This window comes from Perna viridis, chromosome 13, assembly GCF_037379345.1.
Source record: "Perna viridis isolate PV_CMFRI_1.1 ecotype Kerala chromosome 13, ASM3737934v1, whole genome shotgun sequence".
NCBI classification, from domain to species: Eukaryota; Metazoa; Mollusca; class Bivalvia; order Mytilida; family Mytilidae; genus Perna; species Perna viridis.
The window spans coordinates 26,064,003-26,091,853 of record NC_142457.1 but is presented as its reverse complement, the minus strand read 5'-3'; the positions used below and the strand labels follow the sequence as shown (position 1 = coordinate 26,091,853).

Below are 27,851 nucleotides of genomic sequence, written 5' to 3'. Positions count from 1 at the left end.
TTTTTCTTTTTCAATGAATACTTCAACAGTTGACATAATAAGGCCAAAAATAAATATATCCTAGATTCTCATCCCTTTCATTCCCCCCACCCCCCACCACCAAAGTTATTTGATTTTTTCCCCAATTAAAGTAAAACATTTTTTTTTTTAAATTGAGCACATTTTTCAATGAAATTGATGAAATAAATCAAAAATAAAACTTGTCCAGCCCCCCCCCTTCCCCCAATTTTGAAAAATTTAATGCTGGGTAATAATCTAGGAATTTTTTCAAGATGGCCTAAACAGGTTAACACTGTTTTGACAAACAACACCAATGAAAGACCAATACTGCATAGAAATTACTCATCAAATTAACAAGACATGACTTGTTTATGGTTTCCATGACAACCAAATGAAATATGAAAATCTTGCTATATAGAAATACAAGTAAAAGGTCTGTTAAATTGACTCAAGATTTTAGAATAACTCAAAAATTGTATTGCTTTTCCCATTTTTTCATCAAGAGACTCATTATATATATATATGCTTTCTTACAGATACTGCTTAACAAAACAAGACTGGAAGACAAAATGATAAACCATTAATAAGCAATCTGGAAATGCTTGAGGTTCAATTAAAAAATGAGATACAGTGAAACTTGTCTTAACAGAATCCATTTCATAGGTTTGGTTTACACAGGTGTTCAGTTAAACAAGGTTCAATACACAACCTGCCCTGTGGTGGTGTGAAGGTTTCCTCGTCATTCACTGTAGACCCATCGATGACCTTGAGCTGACATTTTTCATCCAAGTGGGGTTGTTGTCTCTTTGACATATTCAGCAAATTTTCGTTATGTATTTAACTTTATATTATACAAAGATACATTTAAAAATTATGTGGTTTACACAGGTTTTTTTTTGATAATCCATGGTTCTGTTTAGACAGGTCTCGCTATATAACATACCTGACTACAACCTTACTATAACAAACAAGTTGAGTGTTCACTAGGGAAAAATCTAAGTGCATAGCCAACTAAAGAGCACACTAAATGCAAGAGCTGATAATGATTTTTTAAGTACACTTAAGCACTAATGTAAATGATACAACTTAGTTACTGTAAACGTATTCATTTCTGAAGTGGACTAATTTTCGCCATTTTTGCGGTGGACAGAACAGTGAAAAAGTGGACTTTTAACACTACATAGCACTTACCACTTTATGAAACTGCCAAATTTTTATACTTGAGATTCTTGCCATTTATACACTGGGCATATGTTTGCATACGTCTCATTATATCTAGGTTTTGAAAGATATATAAAAACATAGCAAACCCTACACAAATATTTCACAAGGTTAAAAATAACCAACTATGTAAGCTAAGTAGAGATGAGAATTTGTCGGCCAAAATTCTACAATTGTTTTAGCATAATTTTGACTTTACATGTAAACATCAGAAGCTTTAGAATAGGTTACATGTTAATCAAGCTTCACATGAAATTTATGTGAAATTCACATGATTTTCATGTGAAATTCACTAAACATGAATTTTGTGTGAATTTTTTCGTGTGAATTTCATGTGAAGGTTCCATTCACCCGAATTTCATGTGATCTCTGTCACAATTTATTTGCTCAACTCGGGTGAAAATCATGTGAAATTCTTGTGAAAATCATGTGAAATAATTTTTGCCTGTGTAGGAAACCTAAAACACATATTTTATTCTTAACATACAAAAATAACAATGAAGTTGCTGAGGATAAAACTGCCAAAACATACTGAGAATAAAAATAGATGGTAAAAATGACTGCAAATGTACAACAATGCACCCATTTTCATGCTAGGTATACTCCCATTCTTACAGGAAGTTGATATTGGACAGCACTCAAAATCTGCCCTATCTATTAAAGCAACAGATTATTTGAAAAAAAAAATCCATCCAGTTGGAGTAAAAAAAAATTGAAGAAAATTTTTCAAATCATTCCATTAAGTGAATAATGTCACCAAGTCCTATGCAAAAAACAGAAAGTGGATAGCAACGTCAACCACTTACAATGTATCTTCCTACTATAAGACAAAGGATAAAAATGGCAAAATCGGAAGTTCATATACAGTAAAAAAAGATCATAACAGTAAAATTTGGATTTGAAGTAGCAGAATTGCACTAAAAAGCAGAAAAAATCATACCTGTATAATGCCACACATCAAATTAGAAATTAATCTATCAATTAAGATCAGAGATAATTGAGACAAAAACAATTTAAATGGACAAGCTGATTCCAATAAACCACCCACTTGTTCAATGGAGGTCCAACATGCATCATGCAGGCAGTGAACGAGAATGAAAGTTTAATGACGTAACTGATACCCTGTAATTACCTTAAACATGAATTCAAAATAAAAAAACATACAATTTACATTTTTCGGGAAAAATGTGTTTGAGACTAAATAGCTTTTAAACATTACTAATTTTTAAGGAGTTCAAAAAGACAATTTAAACCTCTTTCCTTAAGAATTCTTGTCTTATGAAGAAATAAGAAAAAAAAGGTGAAAATAAATGACTACTTTTCATTGTCTAAATTTGTTGGAGTAAAATTTGAAATTTTAATTTAAAATTTCTATTATGTGGCAAGGAGAACTTATTTTTAAAAAGAAATATTAAAAAATAAAGTTAAAAAATTAATTTTTAAAATTGGTTATAACTATTCTTTACAATGGGTACAGGTCGGTCATGTAAGAGCAAACAACCATGTATATCTTTTAGCCTCATCTTAATTTTCTTACCATCAATGATAATTAAAATTTATAATAGCAATTAATTACCGTACAAATTCAGCATTAATTTGAATAATCAAGCTCATGACCTTCCTGATATATATAAAGTCCAGGATACATTGTAATAAAGATGAGATCAAGGCCAGGTATTCACAAACACACAACAATCCTTGGTATCACAGATAAAAGAAATTTTATGATTCAGAATCAGCTGAGTCAGCAGCAGTGTAGAATCTATGGTAAAGAAGGATCACAGTTCATCATGCTGTTTCTGAAAAAAAAAACAAAAAAACAATAAGAATTTTGAGTGTATTCATAGATAACAGCAACTTTATTATTTTTCACTTGTTCATGCTGTCTGATATTTTCTATCTCAGGGTACTGTCATGATACATGTACTAAAAATATCTGCAATATCCATTGACAACATTATGTCAATTCAGCTGTGGCATAGAGAATAAATAGAAAGACTTCAGTATTTAATGTCTCGACAAAATATCACATCTTGCCATATCAGGCTCACTGTGATATTTTCTGTCTAAATTTCAAAACTGTTGTAATTCTGAATTTATTGACAATAGGATATCACATAAATAAGATGAAAACTGTCAATACAATATAAAATCGGGAATTCAAATTAGTGCTGGACACCTTCACAGACACTCAACTTCTGATGCAGAAACATTCACATTTAATTTACCTAGATCCAGGCCTTAACATACTTTACATTTACACTTATTGATCACTCTTTTCTGGTGAACCTTTCATTTAAGATGCGATATAGACTAGAACCTTTCACATTTTAAAGTAAATCTGAACCCCTGTAAATTCAAATAAGTCAATACAACAAATACCCATCCAATATAGGTATTCCCAGGTTCTAACCCGTCCAAAATTAGAGGATTAATGTTGTGATAGTCTGTAAAGATGGACAGTAGAAAGCTTAATCAATATTTCACGATCAAACATCATTTTAAAAAGTAATCAAGGGAACCAAGATTGTAGTGGTAATCAAAAGAATGTAATCCAGCAACAAAGACCAGACATGGAAAACAGACATACACAATAAAAGAACATAAAGTAACTAAAATAATACATACAAAGTAACACAAGTAAAAGAGCAACTCGGACTCCACTAAAAACTGTTAACATGGAGCAAGTGCACCAGTATGGTAAGTGTCCTCTGCTTTTCTAGAAATACCCACTGAGTTGCTCATAAAAAGTCAAGTCCAGGGTAGACAAACGAGGAAAGGAAAACTATGACGCATTGAACAAATCTGTAAGATCTACATATTTAAGATATTGGTTTACTTAACATCCATACTGACTGGCATAATTACATGTAAAATCAATACTGGACTGCATAGTCAATAAAGGTATAATCATGTCAGGTTTTCCATATTGGCTGAGTTATTGGTCTACAGCTAGCCATGGGCCAAAAACTAAGCCAAAATGGAAAACCTGTCTGACACAAAATCCTCTGATCTTTTTTTTAAGATATCATCTGGAAACAACATGAGGATGGACAGACATTTGTAAATAAAAATGTATTACATAAGGACTTGCCACTAAGTGTTGCAAGTCAGAAAATTAAGAAGAGACACACAGACCCAAAGTAGTTTGGGCACAATATACCAAAAGCAAAAGGTAAGTGTTTCATAAGAGTCTTACCTTTTGAACTCTGCTTTGTATATAATTGATTATATACTGAGCATCTAAATTATCCATCTCTAAACCATAGGGGCCCTATAAAAATAAAAGGATTATCAAAGAAAACATTTTGACAGTAATATCAAGACAGCCTACTTGTACATACGAAGGTAGTAAACTGCAAGATTAAGATATATTTAAAAATTTATTTTAAAAAAATGAGTCCAAACTAGTGCTTTCCAAGGTTTTTCTCTCATTTGTGGTCATTTGGTCCAGTTAACCAACAGATTTCACTGGAACAAAGATATATCATTGTGAATTTCGACAGTTTTTAAATAAAGCCCCCCCCACCACCCAATTACTGAAACATTGTCCAGTAAGGTGTATAATCTCACTGGGTGGACATAATGTTTACAAGACTTTTGCCAACCTCCTACGAACCTTGAAAATGACTATCAGACTTTTTTTTTCTTTTTAGAAAAAAATATGGTTAAATGGTGACTGTAAAGACACGCTAATTTGTTTTTTTTATTATAATTGACGGGAGGCATTAGTGCCATCCAACATATGTAGGACTCTGCAACATTGAAAGACTTACAATCCTGTCTGAAATGACATATGTAATTTTAAAGTGACTGTATGGACTTAAGTACCAGTCCATATAAAAATCAGACACTGCCTATAGTACATGTGATTCATGGTATAGAAAAACCCACCTAAAAAACATTCTTTTTTTATCGTCAGATGGTATACCTTTAGAGAACATAAGTTTTTTGTATTCACATCTGTACTTTTGAGAAAATCATATATCCATCTCCCACTAAAACCAACCAAATCAAAGCAAATCAAGAACAATAACTCTTGCAAAGTGCTAATTTCATGCACAATGTATATAAATTTCATCTCAAAAGTGCAACACCCAAATGAAAAACCAAGATTGGTTATGCGGTCTGTATCTGATTCTGAATAAGAAATAAAGTAAATTTAGTGAGTTTTTGACATGAATGAATCACCTCCTGTCTGTTTTTCATAAAGACTGCTACTTAAAACACAGGCAAAGAGTTGGTGTAATAGAAGTCTAGCCTATCCCTGTTGGTGGAGACCATGCCACAACATAAATACGCCACAACAAAAATGAAGTCATAATTTGAGTACAAATAGCTCCATCCGACTGAATTAAAGTCTATAAATAATCAAACTATCACTGAACTTACCTGAGATTGGCCAGCACTAATCAAACTACAGTATCCAAACCGATCCGCGCAACGGTTTGATGGATGGATGACCGTTGACTGATTGATCACTGATAGATCGATAACCAATTACAGGTGACTGATCTGATCACAGTTTTGTTATGTAAAATGATGTTAAAAATAAAACAAATGTAAAATAAAAGTAAAAACTGATGTTTAAATTTATTGCATTATGTAAATATGTGTAAAATTGACAAAGAGAACACCGGAAACCGTTAAATAAATTGACCACTCTGTGGTCATGTGATGCGATCACCGGTTAAATGGATCGGTTTGATGGATCGATGACTGATCGTAAACTGATCAGTGATCGATGACCAATCGCAATTTTTATTGCAAGGATCGGTACAGGCACTGTGTCACTGAACTTACCTGAGATTGGCCAGCACTTCTGGCCCCTTTATAAAACCTAACAGTTGGGTAAGCTCTGATGCCAGCTTGCTGACATAGTCCTCTCTCTTCGTCACAGTTCACTTTCCCAGCTTTAGCAACACCATCAATAGTCTAAAATAAAATAGACATAATTAGGAAATTTCCAAGTTTCTCCTTTGAACCTACAGTACATATTTAGTTTTACTCATTTACTTTGGGGCTCAAAGGGATTGATACCTTCATCCTCCTCCCCTTTTTGGCATTAAATTTCTCATGACTCTGAAGTGAAAAATTGGATAATAATGAACAAACTATGGAGCTTCCTTCCATAATCGCAAATACTATACCAGAGTAAAAGTATTAGTCCATCAATGCACTACTGATTTATTGTAATACATGGGAATGAGCAAAAGAACTGTATGTATCTAAGGCTTGGTGTTAAAAAAAATCATTAAAAAAAATCATTTAAGTATTAACCAGCCTTTTTTTTTCAAACACCACATAACTGAGCAGGAAAAAATATACATAGATTTTTAAATGCAGTAGATATGCAAGCAATAAATTTCCAATGAATAAGATGAACATCATTAACTTCTCAAGACCAAAATACATGTATACTGTTTGTTTCTCCAGTAACGTCCCTACAAAACTAAGTGTGCAGGGTAGGTAGATCGGTTGGGCAATATTTTTTAATATTTGAATTTTTGTGAAATCTTTTAGTTCAATGTTATCGAGCAATATTGTCCTTTTCGTATAACCTAACTTGGTATTTTAGTCATGCTCCTTAACTACAAAACCACTTCAATGGGGGTATCCCAATACCTTAAAAACATGCATGTAAATTACAAATTGCCCAATCTGTTGACAGTTGACAGTAAAGATCCATGTTAAAAAAAGTGTGAATTTCATATTATTAAAACAACTTATTGTGATTTTATCTTTGTTTTTTTTTGTTTTGTGTTTCTGAAATAAAATGTAAGAACTGATTTAAATTCTTGGTTTGAATATGGGATATAAATGACTTCGGGTCGGTTTACACTGCAACATAAACTGCTTTCCTATTTATTCAGCGTAAACCGACCCAAAGTCATTTATATCCCATAATATAACCATAATATTCATAGTAAACAGATCTTCCCTGAATTACTTACAGGTATAGTCACGCTGCAGTGGAAGAGGGAGGTTTAGCATGCTGTAAAACCTAGATTTAACCCACCATTTCATTTGAATTGCCTGTACCAAGTCAGGACCACTGCGGTACCAACTGCTCCAGTGGTGTAATATCTATTTTGCCAAATTCATTTTGATCTTGACTTGATTATGAATCGTATTATTGTCCGGTAATTTTGTTGTTACCCTTATTCATGTAAGACAGGATTCAATGTGCCCATTTATGCCGATATGTCAAATTCTACATATAGTTTGAAATCCTTATAGTGTCCACAAATAAAAATCTAATACGCAAGACTATGCACTATGTGGTATTCACCTCTGCTATTCTGTCAAATTCTGGTTTGAAGACCTGACAGTGCCCACACCAAGGGGCATAGAAATCTATAATCCATGGCTCTGTACTGTGTAAAACTTTGTTGTAAAAATCTGCATATCTTATTGTTTTTACTTTAGATGGTAAAAACTCGTAAGCCCAAGCTCTCAGTGAGTGTGAATCTCTGTTCCATCCACTGTAAGCACTGCAAAATAAAAAGATGTTGATCTGAATCTCCTGCATCAAAACAAATACGTCAGGAGCAAAGCAAAGAAATTGTGTTTATACAGAACTCATGATCTCCTAGGCATATTTCATTTAAGTGTTAGTTTTTGTAAGCATCAGGCAAAATGGGAAAAATCAGAAACATGCATGTCAAAACCCCATCTATCTGACAATGTAATGTCATTCGAAGATGCTTTTACTATTTAAAAAGACCATTATTTGATCTCCACACCACTGGGTTTGCTCAGAAATTTTTCAATAGAATGTTAAAAAAATGAGGTATTTGACACAGTTACAGTATCTAAACCGATCTATGCAACTAAAATTGTGATGGGTCATAGATCACTGACCACTATCCAATCAATCATCGATCACTGACCACTTTCCAATCAGTCATCGATCACTGACCACTTTAAAATCAGTCATTGATCCATCAAAACAATCAATATAACTGGTGATCGCATCACTTGACCACAGAGCAATCAATATATTTCACAGACTTCGTTTGTCAATTTTTAGACATAATGCAATAGGGAGTATAAATTCAAACTTCAACTATTTACTTTTATTTTACATTTGTTTTATTTTTAGCAAAATGATATGCAAAATCTTGTATTTTTTTCTAGAATATGATGGTGCAAATATTAATCTTTCAAAATGGTGGGTTTTTCATACCATATTTCACCCAGTGCCTGAGTCTTACAGGGACTGACACTTAAATCCACTAGCTGTGTTATTGGTGATTTAAATTTTCACAAATTATGGTGCATACATGATTTACCGCAAGTAAAATAAAAAAAAGTTAGTGAAACCATATTAAAAGAAAAGGGTAAACAAACAACCACAAAAAAACTTTTTAAAAAAACCCAACTGAACTGAATTAAACACTCAGAAAGCTATGTCAAGTTCTGTCTGAAAACCAGACAGGGAGTGATTCATCATATCTAAAGACAATCGAAGAAATTTTTCCATACACTGTTAGGTCCTAAAAAGAACTCTTACTGTAAAAGTACTTTAATTTGTAGATATCAATTTTCGGGATTCAGGGAAGAAACACAAGTTTCTGGATTCTTGAATTTGTGGTTGTGATGATTTCAGTATACACATCAATGAGAATCTACTATTTGTAGGGAACCAAATTTTGTGGTTTGTTCTACCCACGAAAACCACGAAAATTGGTACCCCACAAACAATAGTACTTTCATATGTTCATTTCTTTGGATCTACTATGTATCATGAAATAAATTTTTAGTGTAAAAATTTGGGATGGAAATTTTCTCATACCTCTCTGTAGTAAAATGTAAATAAGTCTTTTAGAAGAATTAACATATCTAAAGTGGCCAACTTTCATTTGCACTTTTGTTTTTAGTGCAATTTCTATGAGGCCCAACTGAACGATTTCCAATAAAAAATGTTTGGGGTTAAGAAATGCATGACTCACTCATCATCAGCCTCAGCTTGGTTTAAGGCAGAGCTGCACTTAAGTAATCAAGCACTTCCAACTCCTCCAGAAACTGGAAGTCTAAGGGTAGGCCTCCTCTGCTTAACTTCTTTTACCAACATCATGAATGGTTATACTGATATTTACAAATTGGCCAAAGATAATGAAGCCTTATTGCAAGGCAAGAATTGATCCCATCATTCTGACTGAACAACTGATTTGATGGTTTGGCACATTCTATCATTTCAGAGGGTGTCCACGCAAAAGCCAGGCAGTGGGTGGCACATGACAGTGTTCTAGGATTCCTATTTCCCGTTACCCGGGGCAAGTGGAATTTGAGTCAGGGAAAGTTTTTAAGTTACACTTTCCTGTGGCAAGTTGAAAACTTCATATGCTGTAAGGATTTGTTTTGTTAGGAAAGCAGTCATTGACTGTGGGAAAGTTGATTTTATATGGATTTTTCCCGAGGAAACCTCAATTCCTGAAAAATCCTAAAACACTGCATGACAAATTTGTGTTGGTTTGTTTTTTTGCTTTTTTTTCAAAGTTGAATGTTGGTTTTTGATTGACTGAAACAGTTAAAGAAAAATAAATTACTTAGAAAGGACTAAAATTCATTGAAAAAAGGGAGATAAACTCTTTCATTTTGTGCAAAATTTGGCTGCTTTCTTATAGAACTGAAAAATCATTTTCTGAACCATCCACTGTTTATTTTAAAAAATTATTATACTATTGGGCAAATTTATGATATCAACATTACACTAGAACAAAAAATTCTGAGGGATAAAATTTACCATGAGCCATCCATATCAGGAACTGCCAGGTTTCTAAATGGACAGCCTTTTCATACTTACAAATAGCTTCCTGAGCCTGTTCCAGCAGAATACAGTCTTATTGTAGGGTAGGAATTTATCCAATTATTCTGACAAAACCATTGATTTGATGGGTTGGCACAGCCTATCATTTAATACTTACAAATAACTTCCTGAGCCTGGTCCGGGAGGATACAGCCTTATTGTAGGGTAGGAATTGATCCCATTATTCTGACAGAACCATTGATTTGATGGGTTGGCACAGTCTACCTGAGCAACTTGTACTTTCTTGTTGTCTCTCATCAACTACAAAAAAATAGAAAATTAAAATGCACCATACTGATACAGGTGTTTATTGCATATCCATACTTGTGGACCAAGTTGCTGCAACCTCTCAAGTTCTCAACTTTAATTTTTTTTCTGTTTGTCAAGCCTTAAAAAAAATTTTGTTGCTGCATACAATGTTCCAAACAAGAAACAGCTAACTTCTGCTTTTTTACTCCCATAACTATTCAAAAAATCATAACTTATTGTAATGCTTCAGAGTTAAAAATAGTAGGCTGTCCGCCAGCAGGGCTGGCTAATTTTAGCAAAAATCCATATAGACATACAGTAAATGTATTGAAAAGTTGTATTCAGGACTGGCTAATATTTGAGTGAGTTTCCTACCCTGAATGTTTCATAATCAAAATATGTCAAAATGAGCATGTTGGTGAGACAATTTAAGATGATGTTTGAATGATATCTGAGCAAACACTAATCTGTATTTTTTTATTTACAAAAAAATAAAACACTTAAAAAAGTATACCAGAATCCTTAGTAGAACTAAAACTGCAATCATTACCTTAGCTAATCGTCTCCATTCAGGGGCCAGCTGCTGACAAGGTCCACACCAGTTAGCAAACCAATCTATTAGCCATATTTCCTCGTCTTTCTTACCCAACACTCGTTCCTCAAACATGGCTTCATTCATTATCATTACTGGAGGGTTTAATGTATCCTATAACATAAATACAGGTAATGTAAAACAAGTAAAACTGAGAAAAGATCAATAAATGATACCCCTGCTCCCAAATAGTCAAAGTATAAACCAAGTCATCAAACTGGAAACTGAATTTACTGGAGTCTTATAACAACTCCCACTATATGACAAACTTATACAAACCTCCTTTCAAAATATCAAGAGGATGTGATAAGTACATGTGGTTGTAGAGAAAACTCATAAAGATCAGATGGACAAAAGATGGACACCATGATCATTATATACCACCTGATTTAAAGTAGGGGGATAAAAAACCTCCCTGGAAACCCCTTATTTTTGCTGATTGAAAGTTGGTAATTGATTTATGAACACACAATAAAAGTAGTGATTGGTAATATGTTCACTACTATAATTTTTTATTTCTGAGGACAGATATGACTGTTGATATACTCACAAATGTACATGTATATTATACAATGGTGACTAATGATATTCTCAGTTATGAATTTTACAATAAGAGATGTTCAGCTTTGACGAGTGATATACTCACTGTTATGAACTCCACTATATGTGAGGCTGAGTGTTGACCATTGTACTGATGAGGAACTGTGTTGTTGTACAGAATTGTTGTGGGATATGATCTGATATTGTACTGAAGTAAAAACAAAAGATATTGATTTAAAAATAAAAATGTAAATACCATTTTAGTTCCTCCGTAAGTGGAGTGGTTTAAGTTTTTTCTCAACTAAAGATGGTAAAATTAGGTTTTAAACATGCAAGCTTTAGTGAGCACGTAAAAATCTAAAATTTATCATAGAGAACTGTGAAATAATTTAAAAGTTTACTAAAAATTCCCATGAAATTCGTAAAGAACTCTGAAAATTTAAAATGGTCTGGCTGTTTAAAGCCTTTTTAACTACTTGATTAGAATGGGAGAGAACAAAAATTAACTTAATACATATCTTTTTCTCACCTAAGATAATTGTTCATGCCACTAAGTTTTAGTTTTAGTACTTGATGGTGTAGGTATCTATTCTAAATCCTTTACATTAACTTGCCCCAAAATATAATATTTTCCCAATTCTGATTCATAAAAAATGTATTTTCAATACATTTCATTTTCTTTATCAAACCTCTTATTAAGGTTCTGTGGAAAAAGAACTTATGTGCTAGCACAGTCCATTATAAATACTTAAGTCTACAGTAGCAAAATTCAATATTGTTACCATGACAATGACTTAAATCACCATTATATACAGATGGTTGGGGGAAAGATCTACATACTACTTATCTGCTGAGACATAATCTGTTATGTACAGTGCAATCTAATGTACAAAATCCAAAATTGTTACCATGGTAACCACATGGCCAGGGGAGACAACCACATATTACTCACCTGCTGACACAATCTGTTGTGTACAGTACAATCTACAGTACCAAAGCCAACATTGTTATCTGAGTAACTACGTGCTGCCTTCCTGAACTCTGGTAATAATCTCATACATGGTGGACACCACTGAAATGGCAGAACAGAAATTCTAATTATTGACCTACATGTATAAACATTTTAGCATTTACTGAAGACCTTAAATACATGCACTGTGATAAAAATTAGCAGTGGCTCAGTAGCCCATGGCTACTAGATAATATTTTGAGATGGGCTATCAAACTTTTAGGTAAAGTTTAGTTGAAAGAGTAATCAAGGGAACCAAGGTTATAGCGGTAATCAAAAGAATGTAATCCAGGGACAAAGACCAGATATAGAAAACAGACATACACAACAAAGAACATAAAATAACTAAAATCATACATACACAACAAAGAACATAAAATAACTAAAATCATACATACAACAAAGTAACAAAAGTAAATGAGCAACTCAGACTCCACTAAAACATATAGAAAATATTACACAAAAATATGCTCTTGGCTACCAGCCTGTATATCCCAATTTTTACCTCTGATATAGAGAGCATTAATCATTTGTAAATTATTGGGACTTTGAATAAAACACATGATTTTAAATAATCAGTTCATTATAGAAGAATAAATCATTTCAAAATACATATCTTTATTTGAGATATTCCTTAAATCTTTCCATAACTGGATTTAAGACCAATCAACTAGTTATTACTTTGATCAATGGTTTTAGGATAATCTCAAATTGAATTTTTATTACTTTGATATTATATTTCACGTTGTGGGTCACATCATCTATATATAAAGTTTCTTCACATTTTTTATGAGATTGAAACAAACATTTATGACAGATAGCACAATCATGAGACCTACAGTAAAATTGATATTTGTGTTTGTGTTCTTCACAGTCGAATTGAATTTCTTTCTGAAAGCCTGGTAAATTTGGTTTAAGATATATTTTCCTGCGTATTTATAGCATCATGTATCATCAGCAGAACTTCAACAGTCAGGAGCAGCACTACTGATGGCATTAGCATCTCAAGGTATAAGTTAAATTAAAAACATTCTGAAAGTTATATGTCATAAGTCAATGGTACTAAACAAGATAAAAAAAACCCTTAACGTTAAATACATGTTAAGGACTCAAATCTGCCATAATTAATGATACATGTATATCATTTCAGGACCAATAATATTCGTTAACTATAAATGCTACATGTAAATCAGTTCTGAAATCTCAGAATCCGAGAAGGTAGATATACCAACCGGGGCAAAGAAATCAATAAACCACATCTTTTGACTGGAAGGTCCAACTCTTTGTGAGTCAAAATCAGAGGGTGTCAAGGACTCAAGTCTAGTGTTCATACTATCTCTGGCAAAGGCACTCACATCATGAGCAGTGGGTCTCCCTGTCAAAGAGTAAAATTGCTTTAAACAAGTATGTGCCAAGTCTGATCAAACACAGATGATTACTGTCACTTTACCGCTGTAAAAAAATTGCGAACATATAAAGCATTTTTAGGTATTTTATCCTGTTTTGAAATCAGTACTGTTTGTATTTTTAAAAAATAAATATTCCTGTTATTTTTCTTCATCACAAAATTTTCTACATGAGGCCTAAAATAAAAATTTGTTAAAGCTATCTCACTTGTTCATGCAACTTTAAACTACATTTGTGTACATTGCATTACTTTCAGTGGACCAGCTATAAAAATGTAGAAGTCCATATAAGTAATAATGGAGGCTTTTAAAAAATACAAATTCAGTCAACAAGACTCGCCGGTATCACAAAGTGTATCAACAATGTAAATGGAATTTTGAGGGTGATTACTGTTAATCGCATGTGGTAAAAAGGTGTCCAGTAATACCACACATCTTTTATGCAAATTACTCATTGACCTTCAATGTAATTCCACACCTCTGGATAAAAAAACAGAAGAAATACATTCTTACACTTGTCATCTACTGAAGATTTGGGATTTCTTCCACAAGTGTGAGAAATTCCGTCTTTTAACAAGTGGAGCAAAGCCAAATCTATTAGACTTCCCTTTTTCATAAATTTTAGATGTATGGATGATACACCAACAAATGTCCGATTCTAGTTCCTACCATAATAGAGTTCAAATCCTCCAGATTCTTTATAAACAACAAATGTTGGGAACTTCTTAATATGTAACTGGTTACATTTAGATCTGAGTTTCTGGCAGTTCACACGACCAATCTGAAATAATCACATAAACTGATAATCACATAATACTAATAAAAAGGCCAAAATTACAAGATAAAATTTTACGCAGGAGTGGAATGCAATTCTTTACGTTGCTCTTGTTTCATAAGTTTTAATATTTTGTATCTGTTTAGGAGATAGAGTTACAGCAGTTTATAAAATCCCAGTGATTTTCCAACCCTTATTTTGAAGCCAAAATTTTGGCCCATTCATATAGAGAAATTTTCAAATTTACCAATTTCAGCAGGGAAATTCCTTATTGCGACTTTATACATCATATCAAAATTTGTACATGATTAAATGGGATATTTGTAAGATGTTAAAAACCTCACTTTACTCTACTGTATCAATTTTGTGGTCCTCGTGGACTTCAATGCAATGAAAACTATAATAGTCTTCATCAAGTATTTTAATTAGAAATTATTTTTATTTAAAGTACTAAAGTACAGCAAAAATGCTCCTACCCTCATGTACATAGATTGTTTCCCAATTTTTACGCACTTTTTCCCAATTGCAAGGGCCCTCTACCACTTCCCCAAAAAAATAGAAATTTCATTAAATTAACCAAACCTGATTTTCAGAAGCAGACAAACTGAACAAAAATGGTCCAAAATGAACTAAATATACTCAATAGCAATACAAAATTTCTTATACAGCCACATACACAAAAGCATCTAGTCCTATACATATGACTTTGCGCTGACATTTTTCAACAAGGTGGAGTTGTTGTCTCTTTGACAAATTCAACATATCCGTTCTCCTTATATGTTACTCTCATAAGAGTTGCGTCTTCAGGGGTTGACAGATACATGTTCTTTTTTTTTGCATTGAATTTTGGACCAAAACAAAGAATTTAATGAAAGGTAAATTCAAGGACATAGAAAATATTTAAATTTCATTGTGCCAATGAAAGAAAGAATAATAGGATAATTAATTGGAAAAAGTGAATAACAAAAATATTATCACACATGCTAAAGAACGCCTAGCTTTAACGAGTGGGCGGAACTTGTTCCAGTCTCGAGTTAAAATCCTCGAGCGTTCTTGGCACATGTGATCATATTTTGGTCAAATAGTGTCAGAGGAGAAGATTTTTTTAAAGAAATAACATTAAAAATATTAAAAAAAAACTCAAAAAGGGCAATAACTCCATCTTGGTTCAATGGAAAAAAACAAAAATTTGACTATGGGTAGATCTCATCATGCTAAACAGTTCTTATTTCATCAGAATTTGGCTAAACCTAATGGTTTCAGAGAAAAATGAAGAAAAACTACTCTCTGACCCCTATGTTCTATTTTTAGTATTGGCAGCCATATTTTTTGACAGATCAAAAATTCCAAAACCAGTTCCATGCAGTTTTCCTAGAGGAACATTCACACCAACTTTGGTTTCAATTGGTCAAGTAGTGTCAGAGGAGAAGAGTTTTGAAAAATTGCTCAAGACAACTGACAATGACACTACGACAATGGATGCCAGGTGACCTTATAAAGGAAAAAAAGGTCAAACCTGAGTTTCAGTCAGACAAGACAGAAATCTATTTTGTAAAGACTGGATTAAGTACCTGGATTGGGCTGGCTAACTTTCACCATTGCTGGGATAAAGAACACAAGAGATCAACTTTGTTAATTTTTAGTGCCTTGAAAGAACTTCAGCATTGCTCGCAGACGAATGTGAACTGTCAGTCTTTCCGAAGGTTCGTTGGACTGGCGGATATCACCGGTAAAAATGTGACAGGACTGGTAAAAAAAATTTTTAACGTCAAACCAGAAGTCCGGAAATTTCTGATATTAGTCATTCCTGATTCAGGTCAAAATGGACGATAAAACTTGGTTTGGTACTGAAAATAGTATGTCATTACAGGACTGAATGTCCTGAAAAAAAAAATGAACCTTTGGAAAGACTAAACTGTGTCACAGGTAAGCTCAGAGTGAGTACCTGAATACTTTTCAAGCATTGCCATCAACAAGGGAGCATTTAAGAAGAGAAAAGCCTTTTCAAGTTCTAGATTGAGAAAGAGAAGCTGCATCATGCTTTAGATTTATTACTGCCCCTGGAACACCAATAACAAACGAATAAGATCTACACTAAACATTTGCATTTCTTGTTGTGGTTACAAGAGAGATTAAGCTGTGTTAAGCATTAGGCTTAGTACCTGAATACCTTCCAGCATTGCTGGTAGTTTTCTCAACTCTATATCCTCACTCCCATCTCCTTCCACAAAATGTACCAGCCACGGATTATTCTGTCCAGTTAATAGGTTGTCTATAATTTTCTAAAAAAGAAATGTTAGCCTTATTAATGCCTTTACAAATTTGTCTTAAACCAAGAAAAAGGCCATATAACTATTCATAACATTGATATTCAGTATTTTAATACAGTTACAGGTGAAATCAGTTACAGCTGAGAAGAATACTCAAACTTATAGATTCAAATAACTATGGAATTTTAAAAAATTCAAAGGATTTTGAAAATGTCACCGGAAAAGAAATTTATAAATTTGTATGGGGTGCTGTTAGATCATACATGCAGTGACAGAACGGAACAGTCACTAGATTAGATGTTGTTTTACAAAGTGCAGGAAAGTTTATAGTAACTAGCACATTTTTATAGCTTCATTAAGAAATATTGTGAGCAAGCTTACAGAAGTGCTATCCTCCATGCACATAAGATTGGAAGTTTATCTTTTGCCCTTAGCACCTAGCAATAATAATTCTCTACTTTGTACATCATCATATAATGCTTAGTCTTCATTTCAATTTCATTAAAATCCATAAAATGGTTGAAATGGATTTAATCTTATTCTGACTGGCTTTTGAACATGAAAAGTCCTTTTAAGTTTGGCTTTCTCTCAATGCATACATCGAAAAAAAAAATTTTGTTAATTACTGTACACCTCCATGTAATGCCAAACCTCTATAATGTAGTTAAGTAAAATTCCATTGAATAGTTTAGGAATCATGTTATCTAGATACTTTTACAGATGGACAGACCATAAACATCTTGTTTATGACTGGCTTAAAGATCATTTACCTGCATATCTCTAGCATCCAACTGATCAACATCTGGTAACCATGACAACACAGTATGGGCTATCTCCTGGGCATTCAAACTGCTGACTTTCTGTACATAATTTAAAAAACTGAAGTTAGTGTGAATATTCACCTAATAACATGAAAAAGACAATATGACAAAACTTTAGTGTTTATAGTCAACTTTCTTAAAAATTGAAAAGTTATATGTCAGAAAGCTACAATTATAATACACTGTAAACGAATTAATATTCGTTGTGTACTAATTTTCGCTATTTTCGTGGTGGAATGAAAACTGTGAAATGAAATTTTAACACCATATAACACATATAAACAAAAATTGACACCCACAATATGTTCATTTGATAAAATCGCCTGGATATAGCTAAAATATTGCTGCTCGGGCATTAAACCCCAGCAGTCAATCAATCAGTCATTTAATAAAATCTGCAAAAATTAGCAACTGTGAATATTAATACATTTACAGTAAATAAAACCAATAGGAATAGTATCTACTGTTAGAAAACTATCTTCATTACATTTGTTTGGTAATTAAAAGTTGAAAAAAAAATATGGATTTATAACTTTTTAAAGCTCCAAATCAATGGTCTACTTGATTAAACTCAAAAGTCCTCAACAGTCAATGTATATATTTGAAAGTCAAGGACCTGGATAAATGAAATTTCGATGGTCCTCGTGAATTGGTGAAATAGATATTTGGTGTGTCTAATCGAATGGAATATTTGAACTTTTTCCATATATGCTCAACAAGAATATATAAACATTGTTGATGGAACAAACAAAACTGTGTCTGACACTGCCTTTAGACTGACACATTATGCTATGACTGCAATTCCTAGGTCAGTAATTGGGGTTCCTAGGCCTTGGACAACTATTAATTACCCTATTTATGCACCTAGTCCATGCTCCCAGTTTTTAGTGGAGTCTGAGTTTCTCATTTACTTTTGTGACTTTGTATTATTTTGGTTATTTTATGTTCTTTGTTGTGTGTCTTGTTTTCAATGTCTGGTCTTAGTCCATGGATAACATTCCTTTGATTTTCGCTAGAGTCTTGGTTCCCTTGATTATTCTTGAACCCCTGATACCCAGATACCAACCTTTCCTTCCCCTTTCTCTACGCTTCCAGCTGTATAGAAATATGTCCCTACTTCTACTCCCAATGTTTCACACAGCTGCTCCCTGTATCTACAGTTAACTGTACCAACATTCACTAAATCTGCCTGTAAAATTAAAATCACATACATAACTGAAAGATGAAACCATTCCTACCAAAATACAACAAAACTTAAAAGAACAATCAACCATCTTTATCCAATTTCATTATCTGGGATTTCAGACAAAAATCATATTTATCATAATTATTATCTGCTATTTCAGACAAAAACCATCTTTACCCAATTTCATTAAATGGCATTTCAGACAAAACCATCTTTATCCAATTCCATTATGTGGGATTTCAGACAAAAACCATCTCTATCCAATTTCATTATCTGGGATTTCATATTTATCCAATTTCATTGCCAGGGATTTCAGACAAAAACCATCTTTATCCAATTTCATTATCTGGGATTTCAGACAATTTATGAAATTTCTGTTTTTAAAGTACAGTTTTACTTGTAACATCACAATAATTTCTGAATTTAAGTAGCACTCCAGCTAAGGATCACGCAAAATGTGATTCATGGGTAAAATGGCTACATATTTTTATTTTTGATGTTTTGTTTGAAATGTCATAGTAAACAGAAATAAACATGTGGTTTTTCATATAAACCGTGCTCTTAGGAGATAAATATTATATAGAATACACTGTAGATTTCAAAATTAAGGGAGATAACTCTGTAAATGGTGCTCAAATACAATAGAATCTACTGTATTTTCAATGTTGATTATCTCCTAAGAGCAGGCAGATTTGAATGAATAATTACACATTTCATAATATACACCCATAAAACAACTTAATTACAAAAATAAAAATATGTAGCCTTTTATGGGGTGTATCACATTTTTCAGATTTTGCATGATTCTTACAAAGACAGCTACTTAAAATATGACCAGTGATCTAGGATTTCTGTTTCCTGTCAGTTGAAATTTTGGTAATAGACATTATCAGTTGAAGTTTCAAAAGGATTTGTAAAGAATTTGTAAAGCTCATGTATGTATTTTGTGTGTGGGAAAGTTTTAATGTTCTTGTCAAGATTTCTACTGAAAACTAGTTTTCTATTTAATCCTAGGTCACTGATGTAAGGTTTAGCGCAGGATTAACAGTGTAACAGTGTTCTAGGATTTCACTTTCCCGTCACCTGAGGCAAGTGCAATTTTGGTATTTTTATGCTCCACTTTCCATTTGGCAAGTAGAAAATTTGAATTTTTGAAAGGATTTGTAAAATTCAGAAATCAGAATTTAACTGTGGGAAAGTTAATCTTCATTTACAGTTTTCTCATAGAAACCTAGAATTCTGAAAATCCTAGAACACAGCGTTATACATGTAAGTCTTACCAGTATAGCAGCTAATTTGATTCTTGTTGTAGAAGACAGACAGTCTAAAATGAAAACAATAAACAGCTATGTTAAAGCAGATAGACAATTCAAAGTTAATTTTCAGTTCTTAGGCCATTTCTATGAAATTCAAAATTATTTAAAAATCTTTTAATTGTCCAATAAGAGTGGAAGTGTATTTTTAACTCTGTTCATAGTAAAAAAAAAATATGAAGGATGTGTTTCATTGTTTTGTTTTATTGAGATAGCAAGGGCAATAACTCTTACAAGGAGTCTGAAGACTTTTGTAGTCCTAATAATATGGATCATTTCAGCTATTGAAAGAATTTGGATAAACCTAACAGTTTTTGGAGATATATGTGAAAACTACTGTCTGACCCCTATATACCACCAAAAGAGACTTGAGAGATGCTGAAAACAAAGAAATGATATTCAATTGGCCTTTTAAGTACTACTAGTCCCAGGACAAAAATATGTGAAAGTAATGAAAACAAACGGATCACTCCTTCCATGAAGATTATGACTGCAAACAAAGTAATTAAAATCTTTTATTTAATAATTCAGGTGTTTTGAAATTGAAGTCATTATAAATGGAATTTAAAAATCAGTTTAAAACAGACATGTCATCTACTCATATTTCAAAGTGAGAATTAATCCCATAGAACCTATTTATGCCTTATTTTCACAATTTTCTTCAAAATATTTTGAAAATAATAAAACAAGACTAGTAATGATATCCTCAGGGACTACCAATTATATAGTTGAGGTAAGTTCTAAAAATCTCAGGTGGTTTGCTAAAAACAGGGCAGTTAATTTTTAAATCTCAAAAAAATACACAAGTATGAATATAAAGGGAGATAACTTACCACCACTATCACCACAGAATGTTATGAGCCAAGGTAGCCCATTGTCTTCAATCTGTCCTTCTGTCTGTATCTCGTGTACATCAGCCTGAACCATCTTCAATGCAAACTTCAATAATTGCCTCCTTGATCTGTCACCCATATATTTTTCACCCTGGAAATCAAATTTCATAAACCTTTAATGGTATAAAAAATTAAATACATATATATAACCTAAGAAACTATGATTAAAACTTTCTGGAAACCAACAAATCAAAGTCCCATAACTTCTGTAAAAATTGTCAAATCAAAAATGGAAGAAGGGGTAATAAGATATTTGAGAAGTTCACTGAAACCTGTCTAAAGAGAAAAAACCCTAAATAAATCGAACACTCGCCTACACCTGACACATTTTTAAAATTTCATCAAATCTGTTTAAATGTATTTTGAACCTGGCTCAACTGATTATGTTGTACCTGTCCAAACCAAACTAACTATAAAGGTTTAAATGGGGATCATTTTATATATGATCTCTAACAACAATAAATAATTTCAACAAAATCCAACTGCTGATCACAAAGGAGTAACACCCACAGAGTCCAAAGAGACTGATGAATAAAGATATTTAAGACACATTAATGCCATTACAAAGCTCCTCTGATGGTTCTGTAGGGGGACAACAAAATAACCATTTAAAATTTAGAGATGACTTACAGATGGATACATGACTAGTGTTGGATAAGATCTGATTCCCTGCATTCTACAGAGTTGCCAGTCATCTTCACAGTTGACTGCACCAATACGGATCACACCTTCTAGCTCTTGAGCTACCTCTCGCCACTGTAAATGTTCAATAAGAAAATTACATGGAGTTTTTTTCCCTTCATTTTTTCTCATAATTTGTTACAAAAATCAGAATAAATTAATGAAAACTCAATTATTTTTAAGGAAATTAAATAGGCCATATACAAAAAATAATTGAAAACATACCGTAGGAGCTAAATCATGGCAATGTCCACAGTGGGGAGAGTAGTAATTGATAAACCACACATCATCTGTTCCTTCTACTGATTGCTCTGAAAAATGTATCCATTGGACAATCATATAACAAGGGTTAACTTAAAATTTTGGCTTGGAGTTACAGGATAATTATTTGTAGCTAATATGTATAGTTCTTTACAGTCATGGTAAAAATTTTAGTAGCCCACACCAAATTTTAGGGGCCATCGGCAAGTGGGCCTCTTCTAATTTCCAACCATGTATAATCAGTAGCAGTAGAAATATTATATATCTGTTTTCATGCAATTTGTACTTGATTCAATTGTTCTACCAGTTAAATTTCTGAAGACAGTGATAGCTTCTTATGGTACTGACTACATCATCAGTTATAAATAGGCTTTAGTTTTTAAAGTCTTGACTTAAAATATTACAAATATATCCCTATTGCAATCACTGTGAGACTGGTGAAATTCAAAGCTGCAAACATCCCTCTTTTTACTGTCGCCCCATAGTCTATACCCTTATATTCAGAATCAAACTCTACTATTTAGTCTATTATATGAAATTGGTCTCATGAATGTTTCATACTTCTGGACATTGGAGCATTCAAGTTTGTTTATTAAAATCAGTTCTATTTTTGACTGTTCAGAGTTCATGTGGTGTTCTATCTGGTTATTTATACAATAAGTGGAGTACTTACCAAAATCAGATCTACTAAGTGTTATTATCTCTTTATCATCATCATAAATACCTAAAAGTAAAATAAAACTATAACTTGTAAAGTGTTTACGGGGGTTATTTCAGATTGGACAATGTGTCATTTCTCTTATAATGAAAAAATGGCACAGATAAGAATGACCTATTTATGAGACTTGCTCCTGTACCCATTACTGACGAATCAAAAGGGTCATTGAGACTTGCTCCTGTACCCATTACTGATGAATCAAAACGGTCATTGAGACTTGCTCCTGTACCCATTACTGACGAATCAAAAGGGTCATTGAGACTTGCTCCTGTACCCATTACTGACGAATCAAAACAGTCATTGAGACTTGCTCCTGTACCCATTACTGACGAATCAAAAGGGTCATTGAGACTTGCTCCTGTACCCATTACTGATGAATCAAAAGGGTCATTGACCAATGAGATCAGCATTCAAAATTAATTACTAGACTTAAACTAAATCATTTACAATCTACTACAAAGCCATGTCATGAAAATTTTGCTTACACTGTGAAAAATCCAAAGGAGTATCATATTACATACTAATTAGGGCTATTCCATAATTAATTGTGAATCTATTGAAATTTGAAGGGTGGTGGTTATTTAAGATAGTTAGCCCTGACATATCGATCAAAATTGTATGCATGGTGGGGTCAAATAAAAAAATGCCTCCTGACCACCCATACATTTACATTGTATTTCTGGAATTACCCTTACTATCCTTTATAGGAGTGTGGCCAAAAAGTTTCTCCTGGTAAAGTTGGGTTATATAAGTGCAATTTAACAAAATTTTAAAGACTCAAAGTCAATGCTATGCTAGAGCTTGCCAAAACTAAGCAGACGTTTTGTATCCTGCTAGAACTCTAACAAATAGGCTTCTGGAACAGGGTTATGTTGCTACAAGATTGAAGTCATCACTACAGAAGTTTTATGGTTGTCATCATAAACTCGTGGATCGTTATGGTGTATCCATCAGCACCACGAAAACCGATTTATTCAATGGGTCATAGTTTTCCTTTCCTTGTTCGTCTACCCTGGACTTGACTTTTTTTTTTGACCGGTGCACCTGGTCCATGCTCCCAGTTTTTAGTGGAGTCCGAGTTGCCCATTTACTTTTGTTACTTTGTATGTATGATTTTAGTTACTTTATGTTCTTTGTTGTATACGTCTGTTTTCCATGCCTGGTCTTTGTCCCTAGATTACATTCCTTTGATTACCACTATAACCTTGCTTCCCTTGATTACTCTCTCTTATATCATTGTACATATGAAAATGATATAAAACTTAACTTGAAGAGCTCCTATTTTAAGTCAAACTGTAATTAATCTACCGTATTTTGGTGTGTATAGTGCACATTTACATGTATGTATTGTGCTCAGTGTAATTTTGAAGGTCTATACATATGACAAAAAAGTTTTTTAGACTTAGGTTGCAGTAAAATTTTGTAAGACAAAAAAAAATCAATATTTCACACTTGATCGGTCAATTTATTTACCTTGATACGGTATTTCCTATGAAAATGTGAAGGAAAGATACTTCTATGCACATTAAAACATCATGTAAACATCAGTGGATACATAAATTGGATAATTTTAATTTCCAAGCATGATAAAATTGACACAGGATGTATAAAATGGCTTATAAAAAAAAAATCGAAAGTCTTGAAAATCGGACAAATTTGTAACTCAAATTTCACAACTTTTCATTTAAAAACATACTTTTAAAAAGAAAATTGTAAGAAACAATCAAAATAAGTATCAGAATAATCATTTTCAGCTGTAAAAGCATTTGATAAGGAGGGTTTGACAAACAAGGAATTACTTACTTTTTGGTTTTTAGTTGTTTCATATTAATTTCTAACCATACTTTATAAGGAAATATTGTACAACCTTTGTTTGAAACATGTTATTAAGTCTTTTGTACATGATTTGAAAAAAAATATCACTTAAAATTTAATACTTAAAGATGTATTTGATGATTAGATAAAATTTCTTTCAGTAACATTTCACTTCTGGTTTGTTTGTTTACATTATGCAATGTCTTTTCACGAACCATTGTCTTTAATTTCATGGCAAATTTTTATGTACTGATGTATAATATGCACCCCCTTGTTCTGGAAATAATTTCTATGTAAAAATGTGTGCATAATACACACCAAAATACGGTAAGTAGCCCTCTTACTAAGAATCATGCAAAATATGAAAAATGTGATACATCCCAAAAAAGGCTACATATTTTTATCTTTGAAATTAAGTTGTTTTATGAGTCTATACTATGACATGTGAAATTGTTCATTCAAATCTGCCTGCTCCTAGGAGATAATTAACATTGAAAATCTAATAGATTCTATTGTATTCGAGTGTCATTTATATAGTTATCTCACTTAATTTTAAAAATCTGCAGTGCATTCTATATCATTTTTATCATGGGTTATATGAAAAAATGAATATTAATTTTTGTTTACTATGGCAATTCAAACAAAATATCAAAAATGAAAATATGTAGGTTTTTTACCCATGAATTACATTTTGCATTATTCTTAGCGAGAATGCTACTTAATTGCATACATTTTGCAGCACATCGCCATGTTCGCTGGGTGAGAATACTGATATTTATATACTGTGATAGTATTATTGTTTGTGGGGTACCAATTTTCATGGTTTCTGTGTGTTTGGTAAACCGTGAAATTTGGTTCCAAACAAGGAAATTTCAGATTCATTTGTATGATTTAGTTTTCAAATTCATGAAATCAAGAATATATGAACTGGTCATATTCCCCTAAGCCATGAAAATTTGTAATGAAAAATTTAAGTACTTACCAAATTCTTCTTGATAAAATTTCCAACTTTCATATCTATTTCCGCCATGGAAATCATCTTTTAGACCCTCTTCACCATGCAGATCATACTTCTTTCTCAAATCTTCATCTTTCAGAACTTCATAAGCTCTATTAATTTTGAGAAAATTGTCATGTGCTTCAGGGTCATCCTATAAAAATATGAGCAAAGGCTACTTCAGCAAAAAATAACTTTACTATAGTTTTTCAATTTGTACACAGCATAAGTTCATGGGAAACTCATGTGATTGAGATTCATACGAAATTCACATGAACATCATGTGATTTTGTATGCTCAAATAACTAAACATAATACAACAAAATTGTTTTTGAGGTTCTTGTGAAAATTATATCTTTTATACTCATTCAAGGTAGTGAATGAATATGTATATAACTAGTAAACAAAATTTAATTACTTCAAGGTTTGTTTTTAAATTTTTACATGAACATGTATTCACTCAGTCATTGATAATGTTGCTGGTAAACTCTTTATAAGGACATTTGTACATGTACTGTATTAATGAAAACAAATTCTTCAAATAAAATACACTTACATGTACATTATATATCTTAAAGCACTGTGATATCTATCATGTATCTGTTAGACTGTTATTAAGAAGGATGTTGCTAAATCTATTTTAAAATTTGAAAATTCCAAATACCTGATTTTTATCTGGATGCATGGTAATGGCAAGTTTCTTAAATGCCTGTCTTATTTCTTTGGTGCTAGCACTTTGTTGTACTCCTAACAGTTCATAGAAATCCTCAGCATTTACAATTGTCAATAAACAGAAAAATGCCACTATCATCTTTAAAAAGAAAACTTTAACAGTTTTGTGGTCGATACACATACTAGACTGCATATTTACTGCCTCTAAAACCAAGTTAGCTTTCAAGTATCTGAAAAAAATGGCAACATTAAATTTTATGATTCTCTCCAAAAATTAAATCTTAATTCTTAAGATCATCACAGCTCTGATACAATGAAAATCAGGATATTATTCATAAAAATTTCAAGAATGCAAACAGATCCTGAAACTTTGCTAAATGCTGTTTTATACACTATACTATGCACATGACAACAGAAGCAAAATTATTGATTCCTTAGGGTTCCATATATTTTGTCACTGAGATTTTTGGTTGAACCATATCCTGTATCTACATTTGTAGATATGATTCACTCAAGTCAACTGGTATGCACTAGGGATACTACACAGTGGGAATCCAGGAATTTTTAAAATTCTAACTTTCCACAGGAAAGTTCCACATGAAAATCTGCTTTCCATTTATCAAAATATGCTTTCAAACTTAAAATATCATATAAAAAATTCTCGCATTTAGTTCACTTCCAAAAAAATATTTTTTGATAATAGCATATAAATAAGTTTTTAATTTTGTCTATCGTTTTGTCAAGCATTCCAAAGATTTTCAAACACTTCACTCTGAGTAACTAATGTGATTGAAACTCTTGACATCGAAGTATTGGTTGGAATTTAGTGAATGTCCAGTAGTTTACATTTTGTATAATTAACTGTTAAAGTGATTAACTAAATCCCTTTTGGGATTCAGTATCCACAGCCATTTTCTGATTTGGCCGCCCACTGAGCCGCCAAATCAGCAGATAGCTCCGGACACTGAATCCCAATAGGGATTAGTGACTAACATGTAAAGTACAGTCATCGAACTGTTGAGGGATATCACTGGAAATAATATGACAGGACTGGCAAAAATATCTGGAACACCAGACTGGAAGTCTAGAAAATTTCTGATATTAGTGATTCCAAATTCAGGTCAAGTGGACAGTAAAACTTAGTTTGGTCCTGAAAATAGAACGTCATCACAGACTCAAGACTGAATGTCCTGAAAAAAAAATGAATCTTTGCCTTTGCCTTTGGAAAGACTGACACTACTAGTGACAGTACATAGTCCAGATACTCATGACGTTTGTAGGGGCATTTTTTAATCGGACATTTATGCCTCACTGGCGACAAAGCAAAATAAAAAGTAGCCTACCAAGACGGCATGATGCAATTTAGAGTTAGAGTCTAACTTAGACTGTCAAAAAATGAAAAATCGAATTATTATTTCATTTGCATTTTTTGCGAAAAGATGGAACTACGAAATAAACTGAATTAAATCATAAATGTTTGTATTTTTTTGTGTAACCGATCTACCTATAGTGCGAAGAGTAAAAAGTTTATGAGTTCCTAATAAAGGGAACATCCAACTGTTCAAAAAGCTGTCTGCATGTGGATCAAAACACCGGATGTTGTCAACACGTGTATTTGAG

General features: G+C 32.5%; 1 protein-coding gene across 1 annotated transcript; it reads right to left on the bottom strand.

Moving 5' to 3' along the window:
- Positions 1-27,851, bottom strand: LOC148600118 (endoplasmic reticulum disulfide reductase DNAJC10-like). Its single transcript, XM_088557472.1, has 21 exons — positions 27,736-27,851; positions 26,224-26,461; positions 25,545-25,713; positions 22,703-22,753; positions 21,994-22,079; positions 21,718-21,843; positions 21,028-21,178; positions 20,162-20,205; positions 18,762-18,884; positions 17,645-17,734; positions 16,767-16,886; positions 14,499-14,610; positions 13,656-13,798; positions 12,367-12,486; positions 11,521-11,622; positions 10,833-10,988; positions 10,152-10,294; positions 7,514-7,715; positions 6,025-6,156; positions 4,421-4,495; positions 1-3,020 (listed from the first exon to the last, which is right to left on the bottom strand). Exons 2-21 carry the CDS (start codon positions 26,422-26,424, stop codon positions 3,000-3,002), a joined length of 2,367 nt encoding a protein of 788 aa, XP_088413598.1. The 5' UTR covers positions 26,425-26,461; positions 27,736-27,851; the 3' UTR covers positions 1-2,999.